A 20,653-nucleotide genomic window follows, 5' to 3' on the forward strand; every position below is an offset into this window, starting at 1 on the left:
TATGTTTTGAGAAAGAGGCTTAATTATTATAACTAGCAGAGTAGACATTGTACTATAATGTTTTTTAGTCAAATATTCAGCTGTCTGCATTTTTGCTTATCTTACAGATGAAATAATAAAGGCAAAGAGGAGGAAGACAATCTGATTAGCTCATATTTTAAGCAGCAAAATAAAGAATAGGACACAGGTTCTCAGGTTCCCAGATCAGTTTCATAATTTCAAATCCCGGTTAGTCTACCCATGATAACACAATCCACATCTTCCACCCACCCGTCACCGACTCACTAGTGCTTGGTTGTTGTCACTGAACCGGGTGAAGAGCTGATTGGTGGTATCAAACAGCGCTTTGCAGATGAGCTCAAACCATTCCCGGCGAGGCCCTCCCCAGTCCAGAGCTGAAAAGCATAATGAAAATAAAAAATGACTCTGCCCTACCTCCTCTTACCACTTTTGTTTATTGAGTAATTTTATATTCTCCACATTCCCTCTATTGTACTACCCTGGTGTTTCTCCATTGCAACTCATCTAAACTGTGGTCCTTTTGAAATCCCACCTCTTTTTGTAGGATTAATGGTATTCTGATCACTAAGGAAATGCCCCCTAGTATGGAAACGCCAGAGGTTGGAGATCCCAGGAAATGGACATTTCTCTCAAGGTAACCAAGGTTCAGGCTCTTAGAACCCTCCCTCCAAGTCCCTGTATGTGTGTGTTCCACAAGCTCCTCCATGCTACCCTGCCCAGTAAATACTACCCTTTTTCTCTTGACTCATGGTTCTCTTTCCCTGGGGTGGGGGGGAACAAACCAAAAAAAAACCCTAGGGTGTTTTTTTTTTTTTTTTTTTTTTTTTTTTTATGGAGAGGGAGTAAGAGAAGGTGGGAGTGGGGAGAAGGGTTCAAAAAGATGAATATAAAATTTCAAAACTGACCTTCTTCATCCTGGAAAACAACCTCAAAGTTCTTGCTCCAATCTGAGATGGAGAAATTCCGAGTGGCTTTCAGAGACTGAAAAGCAGTGAAAGGAAGGGAATTGTCAGAACACTGGCTGGTATCCTCTGGATGTTAAAGACAACAACACAAGAGCACTGCCATTGTCTGTTGGACTAACTACAACTACCTGAAGGAGACATGTTACTCATAAACAAGCTTTAATGATACCACCTGACATTTATGCACATAACTTCAAATTTAAAGTTTTTAAAAATAATCTGATTTGTCTTTACATCATCACTTTGTTGGAAAGTTGAAGTTGTTTTTTTCTTTTTCTTTTGTTTTAAACAATCCTTGTTTTAGTAATGAAAACATTCTTGCATAAAGAAGTAAAAAATGACTCAAGTCAGTAAGCTGTAAGCAAAACAACCAAGGAATCCTGGTTTTCAGCAAAGCATGGTCTATCCTCTAGACATCTTTATCCACAAGGCTAGGTTCAGACAGTGAGCCATGCCACACGGAGAATATGGCTGAGAAAAGGGGTTTCCAGTCACACCTACCAGAGCCAAACATCACAAACACTTTCTGGACAGGAACCAAGCCTTCTCATTCCTGGGGAATGTAAGAACTATGCCAGTGTCTGTGCAGTGGAGACAGACACACATCAGGTGTTCCTTTTCCATCAGACCAAAGTGACAACAAAAATCATTTCCTTTTAATTCAACAAGAGCTCTTCTATTCCAGGGATTCAATAACAAGAAGTTTCTTCTGTAATCACTATTTACACCTGCCCTACATAGGAGTTCCATGGGACTATTCAGGAACCCATTCAGTAGATTTGAAGGCCAGTAAGTAAACTCCTCTCCCCTCAATAACATACCTCCAACAAATCTGCCCCAAATTTGGTAGGATCAAGTAGAAGAACAGACATAAGTAAAGAGAAAAATGTAGGTTTCAGAATTTAGTATATTTGTCTTTTACAGATATACTTAAAAAAGAGAAATTTAAGTTTCATGAAAAAGATAACCAGATCAGGCATGGTAGCTCATGCCTGTAATCCCAACACTTTGGGAGGCTGAGGCAGGTGTATCACTTGAGTCCAGGAGTTAGAGACCAGCCTGAGCAACATGGCAAAATCCCATCTCTACAAAAAAATACAAAAATTAGCCAGGCATGGTGACACACACCTATAGTCCCAGCTACTTGGGAGGCTGAATTGGGAGTATCACAGCCTGGGGAGATCAAGGCTGCAGTGAGTCATGATCGCACCACTGCAACCCAGCCTGGGCAACAGAGTGAGACCCTGTCTCCAAAAACAAAACAAAACAAAACAAAAAACAAAAAGGTAACCTGCAGAATATAGATGTTCAATTGGAAAACTTTGGCATCTGCTGACAGAGATGAAATTTTACCTACCGATTCCAATAAGGCATGCCTGCTGACCTTCAGGGTGACTTTGGAATGTGGTCTTTTCATGTGGACCTGCCGAAGCTCTCGCTGGAAAAAGTTCACCTTGTCCTGAAAGGTCTCAGAGCCTCCTGGGGAGCAGCAAGATCCATCATTAGAGCCTCATTACAAGCCATCTGTGCAGTCCTGCCTCTCCACCCTCATGGATGTGGCTGGGCTCACTACCCTCCCTATAGAACCCCTGTGTAACCTCACCTATGTTCTTATGCAGGGAGCGGATAAAAGTGGCAGCCAGAATGTTCCTCTCCTTACAGCTGAGCTCCACAGGAGGTTGAATGCCATCATCCACCACCAGTGTGAGGAGCTTATGGACAGGGTCAGGACCAAGGTATGAAAACTGGTAAAGAAAAAGAAAGAAATTAATCTGTAAAACCCTCAAGCCCAGTAAAAATCCTCCACAGCTCTACCCTCTGTGCCAACCAATAATAAGAAGTTAGGCTTGTTTTCTTCAAATGAGGACCTACCAGGAATACATTTCATTATTTTTCCCTTCAGTGATTTACATTTCAACATTTTAAATTATTTTAGTCACAGAGACTGCCTTTAGTCAGGACCACTGGCAAAACTACAGACCTTCCAACATAAAATATAGGAAGGGTGATATATTAAATAGCAATAAATGGTAATAGGGTGATATATTAAATAGCAATAGTAAGGATACATTAAATAGCAATAAATGACTACTCCAAACTGATCAGATGAAAATTATTTTTATAAAATGGCATATTCTAGCCTTTGGGCAAAAGTTTAGATTCTAGAAGCCCAGAAAAGTTAAAAACAAACAAACAATGTATTTTAATATATGAGAGAGCTGCTTCTAAAGGAATTAGCTTCAGCACACTGGGAGACCAAGCTTGGGCCAGAGTTACAAACATCTTCTCTATTAACTTAAGTCTTGAAGGCAAAGGATCACTGTTGAAGTATTCTGAGTTGCTGCTAATAACTGTTTCTGTAGGTATGTGTCCTTCCAGATTTTATATATTCTTCATGCCATTTAGTGAGGAGATAATGATGCTTTATTTGGCAATGAATCCTGTGTACACTGTGAGATCTTGCAGAAACATTAAAAGTGCTTCTGAGAAAAAATAAAAGGTTGACAGTCCAGAGATGAAGCATGCTTGATGTGGCCAGACATAAGGTTCAGCTTACTTTTGTTCCTGGACACACTCGGAAGGTATAAAGGCGCCAGGGGATGATCTTCAGGTAGAACTCCTTTACTGAGAATTGCTGGAGGACCAAGAGACAGGAAATGAAGTGAATGATAGATAAAAAAGCTCTATTTGGGTATTCTTATTCAAATATCATAGTCCCTATTTACATTTCTCATAACCTTTCCTCTCCATGGACAAAAATAATAATAATTTAGTGAGCACTAAAGTCAAATAAATACATTAACTCTCTATTTAAAAAGGCAAATTAAAAATATTACTCTGATGACCAAGTGTGAATGGCTCACACCTGAAATCCCAGCACTTTGGGAGGCCGAGGGAGGCAGATCACTTGAGTCCAGGAGTTCAAGACCAGCCTGGCCAACATGGCAAAACTCGGTCTCTACTAAAAATACAAAAAAATTAGCTGGGTGCGGTAGCTCATGCCTATAATCCCAAGTACTTGGGAGGCTGAGGCACGAGAATCGCTTGAACCCGGGAGGCAGAGGGTGCAGTGAGATTTGACCATGGCACTCTAGCATGGGTGACAAAGTGAGACCCTGTCTCAAAATATAAAATAAACACATAAACAAAAAAAAAAAAAATCACTCTGACAATGCAGTTTCACAAAGAGATATTTCATAATTATAATACTCAAGTCTTTCTAAATATCTGGGATCAGGTCCTCACTTCATGAGAACAGAGTATTTCACCTAGAAACAATCAAAATCTCCTTCTGCTCAGCGCCATGCTGCTCAGAATGACTTCCTCCAAGTTACTGGACAGCAAACACCAGCAACCCACATACACTGCTTTATCCCTATTTGAATGGTGCCAAGGATCTGTCAGGGAAGGGAGACAGGAAGATGGGGTGGGCTGGAGTGGAATATGTTGGTGGTATAAGGGAAGGTCCTCACACAAAAAAGTTCATACAAAAGAGGAAAAGATGATGCAATAATTTTTTAATCTTAAAAAAACCCTTTTATCTGAATATGCAGGTCAGTTGTTTTCTTGATCAAAAAAAAAAGTTTAAAGAAAATTTCAAACACATACTAAAGAAGACAAAGCAGTATAATGAAACTATCAGCTGCTTCAACAATTATCAATTCATAGCCAATCTTGTTTCATTTATTCACTTACCCATTTCCTTCATTACCATCACCCCTAGTCCAAATTAAGGCTAGATTTTTAAATGAAGAATGGTACACAGCAAAGTGTTCTGAAGTAGAACAGAATTATAACTCAGTTTTGGTTATGAGATTAAAGAGATGTAATGGGATGTTGCACAGAGTCTCATTTTTATGAGGACTGAATGAGAAACTAACACAAAGTGCTTCTTAGCTCAGGGGCTTGGGAAATTCACCTTCTTTCCTCTGCCAAAATGTATTTACTCCAATCCTGTAGCCTGATAGTGACATCCATTTACTGTGGTTTCATGAATCACAGAATAAAAGATCAAATTGTTTTGACACAGCACAAGCAGCCAACAGTAATTTTTATGCTAGCAAGAAATTTTTAACGGTTGAAAATAGCTTTCTATACAACTAGTTAACAATCTTGCCCTGATTCTCAGACTGTTACTTTGTGTTTTCTGCTACCAAATACCAATTACACACAGGTTCAAGCAGGGGGATTTTATGTCAAGAATGGAAGTTCCAACCTTTGGTGACACATAGCAGTACACCTTCTTCGGTTTCTTCACCTTCTCAGGGGTGTGGCACTCAGAGGGCGAGTCTTCATCTTCCTCGTCAACAGCAGTGGACGGCCGGCGCTGGGAAGAGGTCATGTGCATGGGTGGCAGGTGCCATGGAGTGCTGCTACAGTTGGTAGCATTATAAAGATAAGCCTCAAAGTAAATGCTCACACCTGAAGTGGACACATTGCGTTCGACGATGTTCTTCTCATCCTCTGAAGTATAATAGGGAGTAGAAGTCAGGGGAGAAAAAAATTACCTATCACTAGGCTTTCACTCCACAGGACAAGCCAAATATGGCCCAAATATCAAATGTTTGTGAGGTCAGACAAAAGAGTGCAGACAGGCAAAGAAGTGGCTGAAGAACAGCACTAAATCATACTTTTCTTTCAACTTACCACTTAGGACAATAATGTCAAATTCGCCATTATTGATTGGCTGATTTTGGTATGAAATGCAGGCATGGAAGCAGCCTCGAGAATGCAGGGTGAGTCGCAAGAACACCTGGAAAGTCTGCCTGTTGGATGTCACTGACTTCTCAAATGAGACACCAGTACTCTCTTCTTCTTGAGGGCCGAGCTATAGGAAGACAACAGAGCATCACTTAACATATAGTATCTTCCCCGTTTACAAGGCACTTTACTCTTTACAAAGAGCTTTCCTATCTACGATCTAATCTAAATCACAAAATTACTAATGAGACAGGTATTGTCAGATGAAGATACAGACGGCACAGAAGTCAGGGAGAAGGAAACAGAGATGGAAGTGAATTAGAAGGTGTGAGAATGACAGAGAAAGCAGCCAGCTCTCTCTAGCACACAGATAAAGAAGGGAGGCTGCTTACCTCATGAATGGACAAGGTGTAATTGTGCTCATCTCTCAAGGACATGGAATTGTTGGTGGGATTATCATACTCATCTCGGGGTACTATTTGAAGAGTGTGCGGCTGCCCACAGGTCAATACAAGAGTAGAAAAGTGGCACACAATTTTGGTCTTAGAAGGAACCACCATTCCTGGAACAAAGATAATGGAATCTAACATTTAAAGGTGCTCTTCAGGGCACAAAGATCTGCTCAGTGGGTCCTAGAAAGCTAGGTTTCCTCCCAATTCCTAGGGATAAGTAACACTACCAAGAGGAAGAGAGGCCAGGTGCAGTGGCTCACACCTGCAATCCCAGCACTTTGGGAGGCCAAAGCCAGAGAATCCCTTAAGGATCCCTTAAGAAGTTCAAGACCAGCCTGAGCAACATAGCGAGACTGTCTCTACAAAAAATAAAAATTAGCCGGGCGTTCATGTAGTAGCTGGTTCATGCCTGTGTCCCAGCTACTCAGGAGGCTAAGGCAAGAGGATCACTTTAGCCCAGGAGGTAAAGGCTACAGTGAGCTGTGACCACACCATTGCATTCTAGCCCCTGTGTGACAAAGGAAGACCCTGTCTCTTTTTTTTTTTTTGAGACGGAGTCATGCTCTGTTGCCCAAGCTGTAATGCAGTGGCATGATCTCGGCTCACTGCAACCTCCGCCTATCAGGTTCAAGCGATTCTCCTGCCTTGGCTGAATAGCTGGGACTACAGGCACCTGCCACCACACCCAGCTAATTTTTGTATGTTTTAGTAGAGACAGGGTTTCGGCATATTGGCCAGGCTGGTCTCAGACTCCTGACCTTGTAATCTGCCTGCCTCAGCCTCCCAAAGTGCTGGGACTACAGGCGTGAGCCACTGTGCCAGGCAACCCTGTCTCCTTATTAAAAAAAAAAAAAAAAAAGAAAAGAGGAAAAAACAGAACTAGAGAAATTCAAATGAATTTGGCGGCTCATTTTTACAAATTCTTAACCACTGCAAACCCTAAGCAAAATGAAAAAAACTTGGAAGAAATAAAACAAAACAAAAAAACCAACAAACAACTAAACAAATGGAGACATGTTTATGGAAGATCCAACACAGTACAGATGTCAATTTTCCCCAAATTGATACATAGTTTTAACACAATTCTTATTAAAATTCTAGCAAGATTATTTATAGATTTAGTTAAGATTATTCTAAAATTTAAATGGAAAGGCAAAGGAACTAGAATAGCTAAAACAATTTTGAAAAAGAAGAATAAAGTGGAGTCAGCTTACCAATTTCAAGACTTATTATAAGAGCTACAGTAATCAGGCTGTGCGACTTGGCTCACACCTGTAATCCCAACACTTTGGAAGGCCAAAGCAGGGAGATCACTTGCGTCCAGGAGTTCGAGACCACCCTGGGCAACATAGTGAGACCCTATCTCTACAAAAAAGATAAAAAATTAGCTAAGCGTGGTGGTACATGCCTGCAGTTCCAGCTACTCAGGAGGCTGAGGCGGGAGGATTGCTTGAACCCAGGAAGCCAAGGCTGCAGTGAATCATGATCGCACCACTGCACTCAGCCTGGGTGACAGAGTGAGACCCTGTCTCAAAAAAAAAAAAAAAAGAAGAGAGAGCTACAGTAATCACGATTCTGTGGTACTGGCGGAGGGATAGGTACATAGATTAATGAAATAAGCCCCCACAAATATGTCCAACTGCTTTTTGATAAAGGTACGAAAGCAATGTAAATAGAAGAAAGATCACCTTTTCAACAAATGATGCTGGAGTAAATAGACATGCATAAGCAAAAAAATAAAAAATAAAAAAAGGACCTTGACCCAAGTCTCACATATTAACATTAACTAAAAATAGATCATGACCCTAAATACAAAATTTCAAACTGTAAAAACTTTTGGGGGAAAAAAAAAAAGAGAGAGAGAGAGGATCTGGGACCAAAGATTTCTGAGACGCTAACAGTTTGACCATAAAAGAAAAAAAATGGATACACTGGATTTCTTTCTTTCTTTTTTGAGATAGGGTCTCACTTTGTTGACCAGGCTGGAGTGTAGTGGCATGATCACAGCTCACTGCAGCCTCAATCTCCTGGGCTTAAGCTATCCTCCCATCTCCCTGCTCCAACCTACTCCCCAGTAGCTGGGACTACAGGTGCACGCCACCACTCCCAGCTAATTTATAAATTGTTTATAGAGATGAGGTCTCACTATGTTGCCCAGGCTGGTCTTGAACTCCTGGGCTCAAGTGATTCTCCTACCTTAGAAAGTGGATTTCATCAAAATTGAAAACATGTGCTCTGTGAATGACTCTGTTAAGGGAATAAGAAGAAAAGCTCAGCCTGGGCAACATGGCGAAGCCCCATCTCTACAAAAAAATACAAAAATGACCCAGGTGTGGTGGCACGTGCCATAGTCCCAGCAACTTGGGACGCTGAGGTGGGAGATCACCTAAGCCCAGAGAGGTCAAGGCTGCAGTGAGCCATGACTGTGCTACTGCACTCCAGCATGGGTTACAGAGTGATACCCCGCCTCCAAAAAGAAAGAAAGAAAAGCTACAAATGGGGAGAAAATATTTGCAGACCATATATTTAACAAAGGACTAGCATATAGAATATATACGGAACTCTCAAAAGTCAACAGTAAAAAACCAAAATGGGCCAGGCACAGTGGCTCATGCCCGTAATCCCAGCACTGCGGGAGGCCAAGGCGGATGGATCACCTGAGGTCAGGAGTTTGAGACCAGCCTGGCCAACAGGGCAAAACCCCATCTCTACTAAAAATAGAAAAAATTAGCCAGGCATGATAGCAGATGCCTGTAATCCCAGCTACTTGGGAGGCTGAGGCAGGAGAATTGCTTGAACCTGGGAGGCAGAGGTTGCAGTGAGCTCAGATTGTGCCATTGCACTCCAGCTTGGGTGTCAGAACGAGACTCCATCTCAAAAAAAAAGAAAAGAAAAATAAATAAATAATAATAATAATCCCATTAGATAATGGGCAAAAGGACCAGTGTGTTGGCTCACGCCTGTAATCCCAGCACTTTGCAGGGCCAAGGGGGTGGATCGCTTGAGCTCAGGAGTTCGAGACCCACCTGGCCAACATGGCAAAACCCTGTCTCTACAAAATATACAAAACTTAGCCGGGAGTGGTGGTGTGTGCCTGTAATCCAGCTACCCAGGAGGTTGACAAAGGAGAATTGCCTGAACCCAGGAAGAGGAGGCTGCAGTGAGCCAAGGTAGCACCACTGCACTCCAGCCTGGGCAACAGAGCAAGGCTGTCTTAAAAAAAAAAAAAAGAAGGAAACGAAATGAAATGAAATGAAATGAAATGAAATGAAATGAAAGGGAAGGGGAGGTGAGGGGAGGGGAGGAGAGGAAAAGAAAATGGACAAAAGACATGAAGAGACGTTTCACCAAAGAGGATACACAGATGACAGGCACACGAAAAGATGTTCAACAGCATTAACTATTTAAGAAATGCAAATTAAAAGCACAATGAGATACCACTACACACTTATCACAATGGCTAAAATAAAAAATGATGACAGCATTAAATGTTAGCAAGGATGTGAAAAAAACTGGATCATTCATACATTGCTAGTGGGAATGTAAAATGCTACAGCCACTCTGGAAAAGAATGTGGCAATTTAAAAGAAACTAAGCATACAACTGCAATACATCTCAGCTACTGCATACTAGAGAAATGAAAACTTACGTTCACATGAAACCTGTAGATGAATATTTATAGCAGCTTTATTCATAATAGCCCCCAAATGGAAACAACCCAGATATCCTTTAACAGGTGAATAGTTAAACAAAGGGGTACATTCAGACCACAGACTATAGGTAGAGTATCCCTAATCCAAAAACCAGAAATCCAAAATTCTCCAAAATCCAAAACATTTTGCATACCCACACGATACTCAAAGGAAATGCTCACTGAAGCATTTAGGGTTTCAGATTTTTGGACTAGGGATGCTGAAGGGGTAAATAAGTATACTGCCAATATTCCAAAACCCCCAAAAATCTGAAATCCAAGACACTTCTAGGCAGGCACAGTGGCTCATGCCTGTAATCCCAGCACCGTGGGAGGCTGAGGCAGGAGGATCACTTGAGGCCAGGAGTTAGGAAACCAGCTTGGTTAACATAATGAGACTCTCTCTCTACAGAACAAAAAATCAAAAAATTAACCGAGCGCGGTGGTGCACACTCGTAGTCCCAGCTACTTGGGAGGCTGAGGTGGAAGGAGCCCAGCAGGTCAAGGCTACAGAGAGCCATGATCCTGCCACTGCATTCCAGCCTGGGTGACAGAGCAAGGCCCTGTCTCAAAAACTACAAAACATGCCTGGGTGACAGAGCAAGGCCCTGTCTCAAAAACTACAAAACATTCCTATACCATGTTTGGAGAGAAAAAAACCACAAAACCACACTTCTGGTCCCAAGCATTTTGGATGAAGAATACTCAACCTGTACTACTCAGCAGTAAAAAGGAACCAACTGGCCGGGCACAGTGGCTCAAGCCTGTAATCCCAGCACTTTGGAAGGCTGAGACAGGCAAATCACGAGGTCAGGAGATTGAGACCATCCTGGCTAACACGGTAAAACCCCGCCTCTACTAAAAAATACAAAAAACTAGCCGGGCGAGGTGGCGGGCGCCTGTAGTCCCAGCTACTCAGGAGGCTGAGGCAGGAGAATGGCGTAAAACCCAGGAGGCGGAGCTTGCAATGAGCTGAGATCCGGCCAGTGCACTCTAGCCTGGGCGACACAGCGAGACTCCACCTCAAAAAAAAAAAAGGAACCAACTACTGATACACTCAGTAACCTGGATGAATCTCCGGAAAATTATGCTGAGTGAGGAAAAGTCAACTCCAACAGGTTATATACTATATGATTTTAGTTATATAATATTCTTCAAATGACAAAATTATAGAAATGGGGAATAGATTCATGAGTTGCCAGAGGTTAAGAAACAGGTTGGCAGCGGGTGGGGCAGAGGGGCAGGCACGGTGGCTCATGCTTGTAATTCCAGCACTATGGGAGGCCAAGGCGAGCGGTACATGAGGTCAGGAGATCGAGACCATCCTGGCCAACATGGTGAAATCCTGTCTCTACTAAAAATACAAAAATTAGCTGGGCGTGGTGGCACGTGCATGTAATCCCAGCTACTCAGGGTGAGGCAGGAGAATCCGTTGAACCAGGGAATCAGAGGTTGCAGTGAGCCAAGACTGCGCCACTGCACTCCAGCCTGGTGACACAGCAAGACTTCGTCAAAAAAAAAAAAAAAAAGACACAAACAAACAGGTTGGGAGGGGATGGGTGTGGCTGTAAAAGGGCAACATGAGGGATCCTTTTGACGATGGAAATGTTCTGTACCTTGGCTGTATCAATGTCAATACCCTGGCTGTTATATTGTACTAGTAGTTTTGGAAGATGTTACCATTGCAGGAAACTGGGAAAATGGTATACCAGATCTCTGAGTTATTTCTTACAAATGCATATGAATATACAATTATCAAAATATAAAAAGTTTAATTTTTTAAGGAGGGCTGGTACATATAAGGATATGAGCTGTTCTCCACTCGTGGCAAGGAGGTGGGTGATGATAATTCATGTGAAAAGGAGTCTCTGAGTGAGGCACTTAAGCAAAGGAGAGGATACACGCAGAAAGAGATGGCTTGGGAGCCATTTTGCCCAGAGCCTTACTCTGCTATCAGAGAAAGAAAACTGAGGACTAGTTAAGCAAAGATACACAAATCTTAAGGCCCCACTCAGTAAGGTTTCACTTCAAAAGTTACCTAGGGACCCCAGGTCCTATTATTTCTGTGGATACCACAGCCCTTAGCCCTTAAGAACTAACCAATCTAATGACTCAGCAATTTTACTCCAGAGTAATAAAAACATGTCAACACAAAAACACAACACAAATGTTCACAGCAGCATTGCCTACAGTACCCAAAAGTAGAAACAACTCGACCAACAACCGATGAAAAGATAAATAAAATGCAGCATATACACACAACGGAATATTATTTGTCAATAAAAAGAAATGAAGTACAGATTCACGCTACAGCATGACTGAAACTGGTTTAGATATTTGTACCCTCCAAATTGCATGCTGAAATGTGATTCCCAATGTTGGAGGTGGGGCCTGGTGGGAGGTGATGGGGTCATAGGGGAGGATCCCTCATGAATGGCTTGGTCTCCTCCTCATGGTAATGAATAAGCTCTTGTTCTGAGTTCATGCAAAATCTGTTTGTTTAGAAAAGCCCAGCACCTCCTCCCTCTCTCTCTTGCTCCCTCTCTCACCATGTGACACTCCTGCTCCCGCTTCGCCTTCCACCATGAGTAGACACTTCGCAAGGCCTCACCAGAAGCAGATGCTGGTGCTACGCTTTTTGTACAGCTTGCAGAACCATGAGCCAAATAAACCTCTTTTCTTTATAAATTACCCAGTCTCAGGTATTTCTTTACAGCAAGACAAAAGCAGCCAAACACAGTAGGCAAATCGACAGAGACAGTAGATGAGTGGCTGCCTAGGTCTGGGGGATTTGGGGAGAAAGTGACTACTAATATGTATGGGGTTTCTTTCTGAGGTTATGAAAATACTCTAAAATCAACTGTGAAGATGGCTCCATTTAAAGAACCATTAAACTGTATACTTTAAAAGGATGAATTCTATGGCATGTTAATTAAATCTCAATAAAGGTATTATTTTTAAAAAGGAAAGATGGGATGGAAGGAGTGAGAGAGAGGGAAGGAGACAAAGGGAAAAAGAAAGGAAAAAAGAACCTACCAGGTTGAAAAATTTTGTAGTAGGGACTGTATGCCACATTTAATCCGCCAAGCTTCACTGTGATTTCATAACGCCCAGCCTTGCGCACAGTGAAGGCCACTTTTACCACATTGGAATTGGGCTCCTGAAGGACTTCCTGGGTCACTGGAATTTCCACTGCTAGCTCGACATGAGAGATGTGAACTCTTAGTCCCACAGGCCGATGTGCAGGGAAAGGCTGCCCGTTCTTATAGAATAACTGCCATGGAAAGAAGGACACCCGTTAGCAAGCAGAGGAAAAAAACATTTCCTGTGTAGAGTGAGTGGGGAGAGAGGAAGTAGCTGGCAGAGATCACACTGGTAAATCCCAATACCTACCCTGTTCCTCACAGTCCTGCTCACAAAAACACAGAGAGAAATAAATCCCATCAATACTCCAAAGAAAACCATTAAGTCATGAGCAAATTCTTAACCTGTTCAGAGGACAAGGGTAGAATTTACCATGAAATCAAGAAAATGTGCATTTTAACTTGCCACTTCTGAACAACCAATGCTGCCTCCTTGGTCTTACCATCCCTTTATATTATCAATGCTAACCCAAATTTAAAGGTAAGTTAGCCGGCAGCACTGGCAATGAGTGAACTAAAGCATTACCAGACAAAGGTAGGAGGGGTTCTGGCTCTTAAGCCAAGCTTAATGCTACAGTGAAGAAGTCAATGCAAGAGTTGGGAAATTTTTTCTGTAAAGTGCCAGAGAATAAATGTTTTGGCTTTGTGGGCTGTACACAACTACTCAACTGTCATAACTACTCAGGTGTGAAAACAGCCATAGTCAATACATGATGAATGGGTGTGGCTGTGTTCCAAGACAAATGTATTTAAAGAAACTGAAGGTGGGCCTGATTTGCTAACCCAAAGAGTAAGTACTATTACTTATTCTTTTCTGTAATATTTTTATTTTGAAAAGGTAACATTAAGGCTTATACTTCTTCAAAGCTAAGGACCTATTAAATCAAAATGACAGAGAAATTTGTGACTCTTCCGATAGCAGCAATTCACTAGTTCCTGGAAGGGGTTGAAAAACAAGAGAAAATGTTAACATTCCAGGCCAGCACCTGGTAGTGTTGAACTGGGCTCTGGAAAGCAAGTTACTCAGAAACCCCAATGGGTATGGAGACAGAAACATTCCCTTACATGCACTCGGAAGGCCATGCTGTGGCCCACCTCATAGGGGTCCTTCCAATCCCAGGAGACTTTGCAAGACCGGGGATCCAGGTAATTTCCTCGCACGTAGTCATAAATAGTCCGGTCTCCTCGGCGCTCGCGGTCCTCATTCTGGAGGAAGCTGACTACACGTGCGGCAAGCTCAAAGAGGAACTTAATTGTGAAGAAGAATGCAACCACAGACACTGTGATTCCACCTATGCAAAAGAGAGAACACACAAACCGCCTGCCAGTTACACATTACAGCTTTTCATTAAGGAACAGGCCAACCATTTCTCAAAAATTAAAGGAAGTCAGGATGAGACTGTAAGGCTGCCAAAGAAACACTGCAGTGGGTACTACCTCTGTGGATAAGAAAGGAACTTCTACACCAGGGGTCAGCAACTACAGTCCTCAGGCCAAAGTCCACCCACTGCTTATTTCGGTAAATAAAGTTCCATTGGGATATAGCCACACCCATCATTTATAAGTTGTCTATGGCTACTTTTGCCCCACACCGGCAGAGTTGAGTTATTGAAATGAGCCTTTGGAACCAAAAATATTTACTCTCTGGCCTTTTATAGAAAAAGTTTGCAAACTCTTGCTCTATACGAGCTGCATATAATGTCCGCCCTGCTCCCCACTTTCCTGCACTTGCTGGGCCCCCCACAGAAGCAGTAAAAAGGATGTGCCTTTGGTTCCCACCATTTCTTTCTTAAAATAATGCATTATTTGGGAGCCCTCCCCTCCCTTGTGTGCTTGGCAAAAGTGTTCCCCAATCCCCACCAGAGTTAGCAGTTCCCTTTTCTGGGCTCCTTTAAACTCCTGCACATTCATCTGGTATAACTTTCCTCCTCCTTAACCATTTCTCTTTATGTTATGAATGAGTACTCCTTGAAGGCAGATTTTCATCTTATTCAACTTTAGACTCCACAGTAAACAGTGTCTGGCATTGACTATAATTGCTCAATAAACCCAAATGAATGAATTCCAATGCCAACTCTGTGAAGGTACATTCTGGCATGACTAGAAATATTTCCAGCTCCATTTTCAAAGGGAAAGGAATAGGCAGAAAAGGAAAAAGAACCCAGGCAACCTTAACAAAAATATAATAGACAGAGTTCTTTCCATAACGTACCAATAACGTAAAACATCAGGTCCCTTCAATGCCAACAGACAGCCGAGGATCACAGCTGCAGCTGTTAAAAGAAAACTTGTTTAGTTTTTTTCTCCAACTCTGCCTTGTAGCTATCTCACAGTAAGACAGAGTGTATGGCGTGAGCCAGACAACTCTCTCGAGTCTAGAGCCTTACTATTCCTGTCCTCTTTCTAGCTTGACAGGTGCCCTATAATATATTTCAGAGAAACAAACAGAGACTGCATCATTCCCCTTGGAGACTTCCAATCTACTGGCCACTCTAGGAATACCACAAACAGCCACTTGCTTTATTGCTAATTTCAAAATGCAGTAACATGGCCTTCATCTTCTTAGATCCATAGTTCCCAAGACAGTTTCCCTCCCTCATGCAAAGTGGGGCTAATTAACCCATGCAAAGAGGAGAATGGAGTCACTTTCCCCTTATGTTTGCCTTCTGGAAGTAATTCAGCTATGTAGAAATAGCTACATAAAATGTAGAATTTTTTTTTTAAAGCAAGTATCATTATCATCATGTTGGCATTATGTAATTAAAATGAACTCTGGGTCATCCCAATAATAAACAGTGGGTCTGAAAGGGAAGTCATTTATGCTGTTACCAATCAGGCAAACTAATGGGCCCTCTGGAAGATGAGCTCAGCAGAAAGACCAAGGAGAGGAACAAAAGGAGACTGTACTTCTCATCCTTAGTCATGCCTGTCAAGGTAGGAGTTTGAGGGAAGACTTTCACTGTTGTTAAACTTGTTTCCAGAATAACACTTCAATCTTAATTACTCATTTGATCATTTGAACCAATGAAAGTACTGCCAAGGAAAAACGCAATGTATGCTAACGTTCATATCTTATCACTGAGTCTGACCTTAGCACAGGTTGTATATTCTATTTTACAACGCACTGAATTCACTCTTTCTTTTCAAGTCAGTATACACTAAGACTGTCAATGTTTCTTCACCTAGCACCTTTTATCAGCACTAGAATATTACGTAGAGACAAGACAGCTAAAAATTTCTAGGTTCAGATCTGGGAGGGACCAAAACAATTTTTTCTTCAGGGTATGTTTTTACATCTGATTGTGTTCGCTTAGTTCCTCTGATAACAATATATCCAGTGGAACCCACAGAGAATAGGTAATTTGAGGAATGACTGTCAAAAGTTTCATAGAAATCCTACTTAGAGTGATTATCTAAAGTCCTACTAGAAAAGAAATCCACACGGGAACATTAGAATTGTCACATGGATTAAGGTGCTCCCAAAAGGGTCTATTACAGACAATATAAAGAGCCAAAATTTGGGATCATAACTACTGAACCTCCTTCCCAAACAAGTATCTCATCTCTTGGGACCCTATGGTGAATTAGCTGGGGACCCAACAGCTATCATCTCAAAAAGCTGCTACCATCTCTCAAAAAGCATCTGTCTGCATCTTACAGGATGCACTAGATGACTTGGTGGGACCAAAACTGGCAGTTTAACTGCCTTAAATACTTCCTCAGCAGAATGCCATTCAATCAGACCCTAGATGTGAAACTTCTGGTCCTCAGGGAAGTTACAGCACTCAGCAAAGAAATGATGTATATATATGTGGCTGGTGTTACAGATTTGTGGTCTTCTTAGAGGAATAAAAGCAGTGCTAAATGTATGGCTTGAGTCATGAGGGCTGGAAAAATTCCCCCCTACTATCTCTGACAACTATAACAACCCTTTCTGTGAAAGACAGCTGACATGCATGCAGTAATTTAGAAGCCTAGAGAACAATCCCAGGACGGCAAACTGTGTGACCTATCTAGGCTTCAGAATCTCACTGCTGTAAAAAGAGTTGACATTTAATAATTTATATGGTATCACCCCCTTTAGTATGATATGATTTCAATGCAACTCCCCACAGCAATCAAAGATCTAGTCAAACAGCATAACAAATAGTATAAGATAGAGGATAAGGGGACAGACTCTAGAGTTAGGTTACCTGGCTTCAAATCTATGCCCCACCATTCATAATGTGACCCTGGACAAGTCATTCAATCTTTGTAAAGGGGTGCCAGTTTCCTTATATATACCTCATAGGGTGCTGTGAGGATTAAATGAGTTAACACATACAAGCAGCCTATAGTAGTGCCTGGCACACAGTGAGTTCTCAAAGTTTTAATGATTATTACAATTATTATCAATAGTAGCACCAGTATCACTACTCCTTTACTTCAAAGCTGATAGGAAACTCCTCTCTACTGGCCCACACTTTCTTCAAAGAGAAATGCATCTGAACTCCAAAAGGCATGGCTTCTATTACTGTCCCTAAACAGTCTGCATGGGAGTTCTTTATACTATTCTAATTATAAGACTAAAAAATTTTACAATAAAAGGTTAAAAACTCATCCTAAAATAATTCGTCCAACAAATACTGAGTACTTAATATGTGTGGTATAGGGGGAACAAAGTAGAACACGAGAGCCACAGTCCAGTTATCATGAAGCTGGCAGTAATGAGCTTTACCTTGTGGAGTCCTCGGCCATTTTTCCCTTGTCACTTATTTCTCAATCAAATCATCACTATTGATTTTCAAGATCACCTAAACCTTCTCCAATAAGTCAACTCTACATTTCTGCCCCACCTCTCTTCATCATTTAAAATTCAACACACCAATTACTACTTTTTCCCCAAACAACTTTCTTCTTGAAACCTCCTCATGACCAGGGAGTTAGCTCTATCAATTCCTCACTCACTGATATTAACTTTACAAATGTCCCACTGCTCTACAACAGCTCTCAAACCACTCCCCACCCCCACAGTATTTACCCACCTCCCAGTTTCACCCATGGTCACATTCTGAATTTGCCTTCGTTCTACATTTTCCCCCTTTCTGGTTCTTCCTGAATTCTCTCGAAAGCCCTTCTATTTTTTTCTTTTTTTTTTTTTTGAGACAGAGTCTTGCTCTGTTGCCCAGGCTGGAGTGCAGTGTAACAATCTCGGCTCTCCGCAACCTCCACCTCCCAGGTTCAAGCAATTCTCCTGCCTCAGCCTCCCGAGTAGCTGGGATTACAGGTGCTTGCCACCATGCTCGGCTAATTTTTTGTAAATTTTTTTTTTTTTTTAGTAGAGACGGGGTTTCAACATGTCAGCCAGGCTGGTCTTGAACTCCTGACCTCAAGTGATCTACCTGCCTTGGCTTCCCAAAGTGCTGGGATTACAAGCGTGAGTCATCACGTCCAGCCAGGCTTCTCCACTTTTGTCACTTAAATCACTTTTATTCCAGATTTTACCTCTGTTCTGAAGCATTTTCTGGAAGCATGTTCTCCTGTCGGGGGCTCTCTCTGCCCTGTATCTACTGCTATCCCTACCCCACACTATTCTCTTTGGCCTCAGTTGCTACAATACCTCGTTATTCATCCTATGATCTATCCAAATTAGATCCTTTACACTTTTACATACAGCTCTGAAATGTCTCCTCTCCATTCCTTTTGAAAACTCATCTCGTCTGCCTAGAATATCCTCTTCCCTTTTATTCCCTACACATGGAACATCTCCTGATCCTGAGGTCTAGGAAAAATCCACTTTCTCCAAAATCTTCCCTAATACTAAATTTAGAAATTCCTTTCCTCTTGTGAATTTCCATAGAACATTGTTTTTATTTATCTTATAGCACTTTTATTCTTTTTTTTTTTTTTTTTTTTGGGACGGAGTTTCACTCTTGTTGCCCAGGCTGGAGTGCAATGGCACCATCTCGGCTCACTGCAACCTCTGCCTCCAAGGTTCAAGCGATTCTCCTGCCTCAGCCTCCCAAGTACCTGGGATTACAGGCATGCACTACCACGCCCAGCTAATTTTGTATTTTTAGTAGAGATAGGGTTTCTCCATGTTGGTCAGGCTGGTCTCAAACTCCTGACCTCAGGTGATCCGCCCACCTTAGCCTCCCAAAGTGCTGGGATTACAGGTGTGAGCCATCATGCTCGGCCTAGCACTTTTATTCTTTTAGTCTCGTTTTTTCATTTTAGAGTGGTTATGAGTAGTCTTAAAAATCCTCCAGGCTGGGCATGGTGGCTCATGTCTATAATCCCAGCACTTTGGGAGGCTAAGGCGGGAAGATCACTTGAGCTCAGGAGTTTGAGACCAGTGGGACCTCATCTCTACTAAAATTTGAAAACAAATTAGCTGGGCATACTAGTGCACACCTATATCCAGCTACTGGAGGCAGGGAGGGGGCTTGAGGCAGGAGGATTTCTTGAGCCCAGGAGGTTGAGGCTGCAGTGAGCCCTGGTGGCACCACTGCACTCCAACCTGGGCAACAGAGTGAGACCCTGTCTCCAAAAAAAATGCTCCAAAGAAACCAACATAATTGCATATAGTAACTTCAATAAATATGAATAAGATCAAATATCTGTCCTTTTCTTTGTCCAGAATGCCTAAGGATCAGGAATTTTCCAGATGGGATCTTCCTTGTAGACAGAGCTTGAAAGGATTTCTCTAATTAACAGTGTACTCACTTGAGCCGTTTATAAGTTCCTCAACCTGAAAGTTGCCAATTTAATTCAGTTCAACGAGCAGGTATCAAATGCCCACCACTGGGGTTGCAGATTCCCATGCATGGTATTTTTCTACAGCAGTTTCTACGGCACCCTTTACTTTTTGCTATTCATATTTTTCTGTATGAAATTATTTTGGAACTTTCCCAAGTCTAATTCCAGCACAAACAAGTATATAAGGCTCTACTGTACTATTTCATCCAATTGTTATGAGTATTTTGTGTGTTTTCAAGTTCCTCTCTTTAGTGTCCTTGACCTTTATAAATATGGCATATTGTGATACTTTAAGCTAGAAGAAAAATGTGACAGTAGTAAATTAACAACTTTCTATCTGCTTATCGAGTCACTTATCACAGGCCGAACATTGCCTTCAGTGCTTTACATATGTTAGCCTAAGTAACTGTCACCACAACAACTTGGTAAGATGAATACTATCATTCTCGTTTTATGGATTTTTTTTTTTTAAGCTGGGCTTAAAGTTGCTGAATATCTCACATTGGGATAAGTGACAGAGTTGAGATTCAAGCCTGGCTGGGAAAGCCTAACAGGGCATGGTGGCTCATACCTGTAATCCCAGCACTTTGGGAAGCCAAGGCAGGAGGATCACTTGAGCTCAAGAGTTCGGAACCAGCCTGAGCAACATGGCAAAACCCCGTCTCTACAAAAAATACAAATAAAAAATTAGTCAGGATGTCATAGTGCACGCCTGTAGTCCCAGCTACTTGGGAGGCTGAGGCGGGAGGACTGCTTGAGCCCAGGAGGTCAAGGCTGCAGTGAGCCATGATTGTGCTACAGAACTCCAGCCTGGAGACAGAGAAAGACCCAGTCTCCAAAAAAAAAAAAAAAAAAAAAAAAGCAAAAGCCTGTGTCTAACTCTGAAGCTCAATGCTCTTAACCTCTACAGTGAATCATGAAAAAGAATAAAGTCATAAGGAT

The 20,653-nt window shown here is 41.9% G+C and overlaps 1 protein-coding gene across 13 annotated transcripts in view; it reads right to left on the reverse strand.

The window, feature by feature from the left end:
* Window positions 1-20,653, reverse strand: part of AREL1 (apoptosis resistant E3 ubiquitin protein ligase 1) — a 55,155-nt gene that overhangs the window by 12,643 nt on the left and 21,859 nt on the right. For 5 of the 13 annotated variants that reach the window (XR_001492572.4, XR_279393.5, XR_012415972.1 and 2 more), the window contains exons 3-13: window positions 15,186-15,246; window positions 14,039-14,265; window positions 12,867-13,104; window positions 6,080-6,249; window positions 5,634-5,814; window positions 5,203-5,450; window positions 3,544-3,621; window positions 2,590-2,731; window positions 2,344-2,465; window positions 927-1,002; window positions 286-395 (exon numbers count right to left, since the gene is read on the reverse strand). Coding sequence is in view for 7 of the 13 variants with exons in the window: in XM_005561771.5 (XP_005561828.1) it covers window positions 286-395; window positions 927-1,002; window positions 2,344-2,465; window positions 2,590-2,731; window positions 3,544-3,621; window positions 5,203-5,450; window positions 5,634-5,814; window positions 6,080-6,249; window positions 12,867-13,104; window positions 14,039-14,265; window positions 15,186-15,201 (1,608 nt within the window). In the remaining 6 variants the exon portion in view is untranslated. Of the gene's footprint in view, window positions 1-285; window positions 396-926; window positions 1,003-2,343; window positions 2,466-2,589; window positions 2,732-3,543; window positions 3,622-5,202; window positions 5,451-5,633; window positions 5,815-6,079; window positions 6,250-12,866; window positions 13,105-14,038; window positions 14,266-15,185; window positions 15,247-20,282; window positions 20,376-20,653 lie in introns of all 13 variants that reach the window. The other 8 variants (XR_012415973.1, XR_012415974.1, XM_005561773.5 and 5 more) reach the window with 3 other exon arrangements.

The sequence above is a fragment of the Macaca fascicularis genome, chromosome 7 (genome assembly GCF_037993035.2).
Source record: "Macaca fascicularis isolate 582-1 chromosome 7, T2T-MFA8v1.1".
Lineage (NCBI taxonomy): Eukaryota > Metazoa > Chordata > Mammalia > Primates > Cercopithecidae > Macaca > Macaca fascicularis.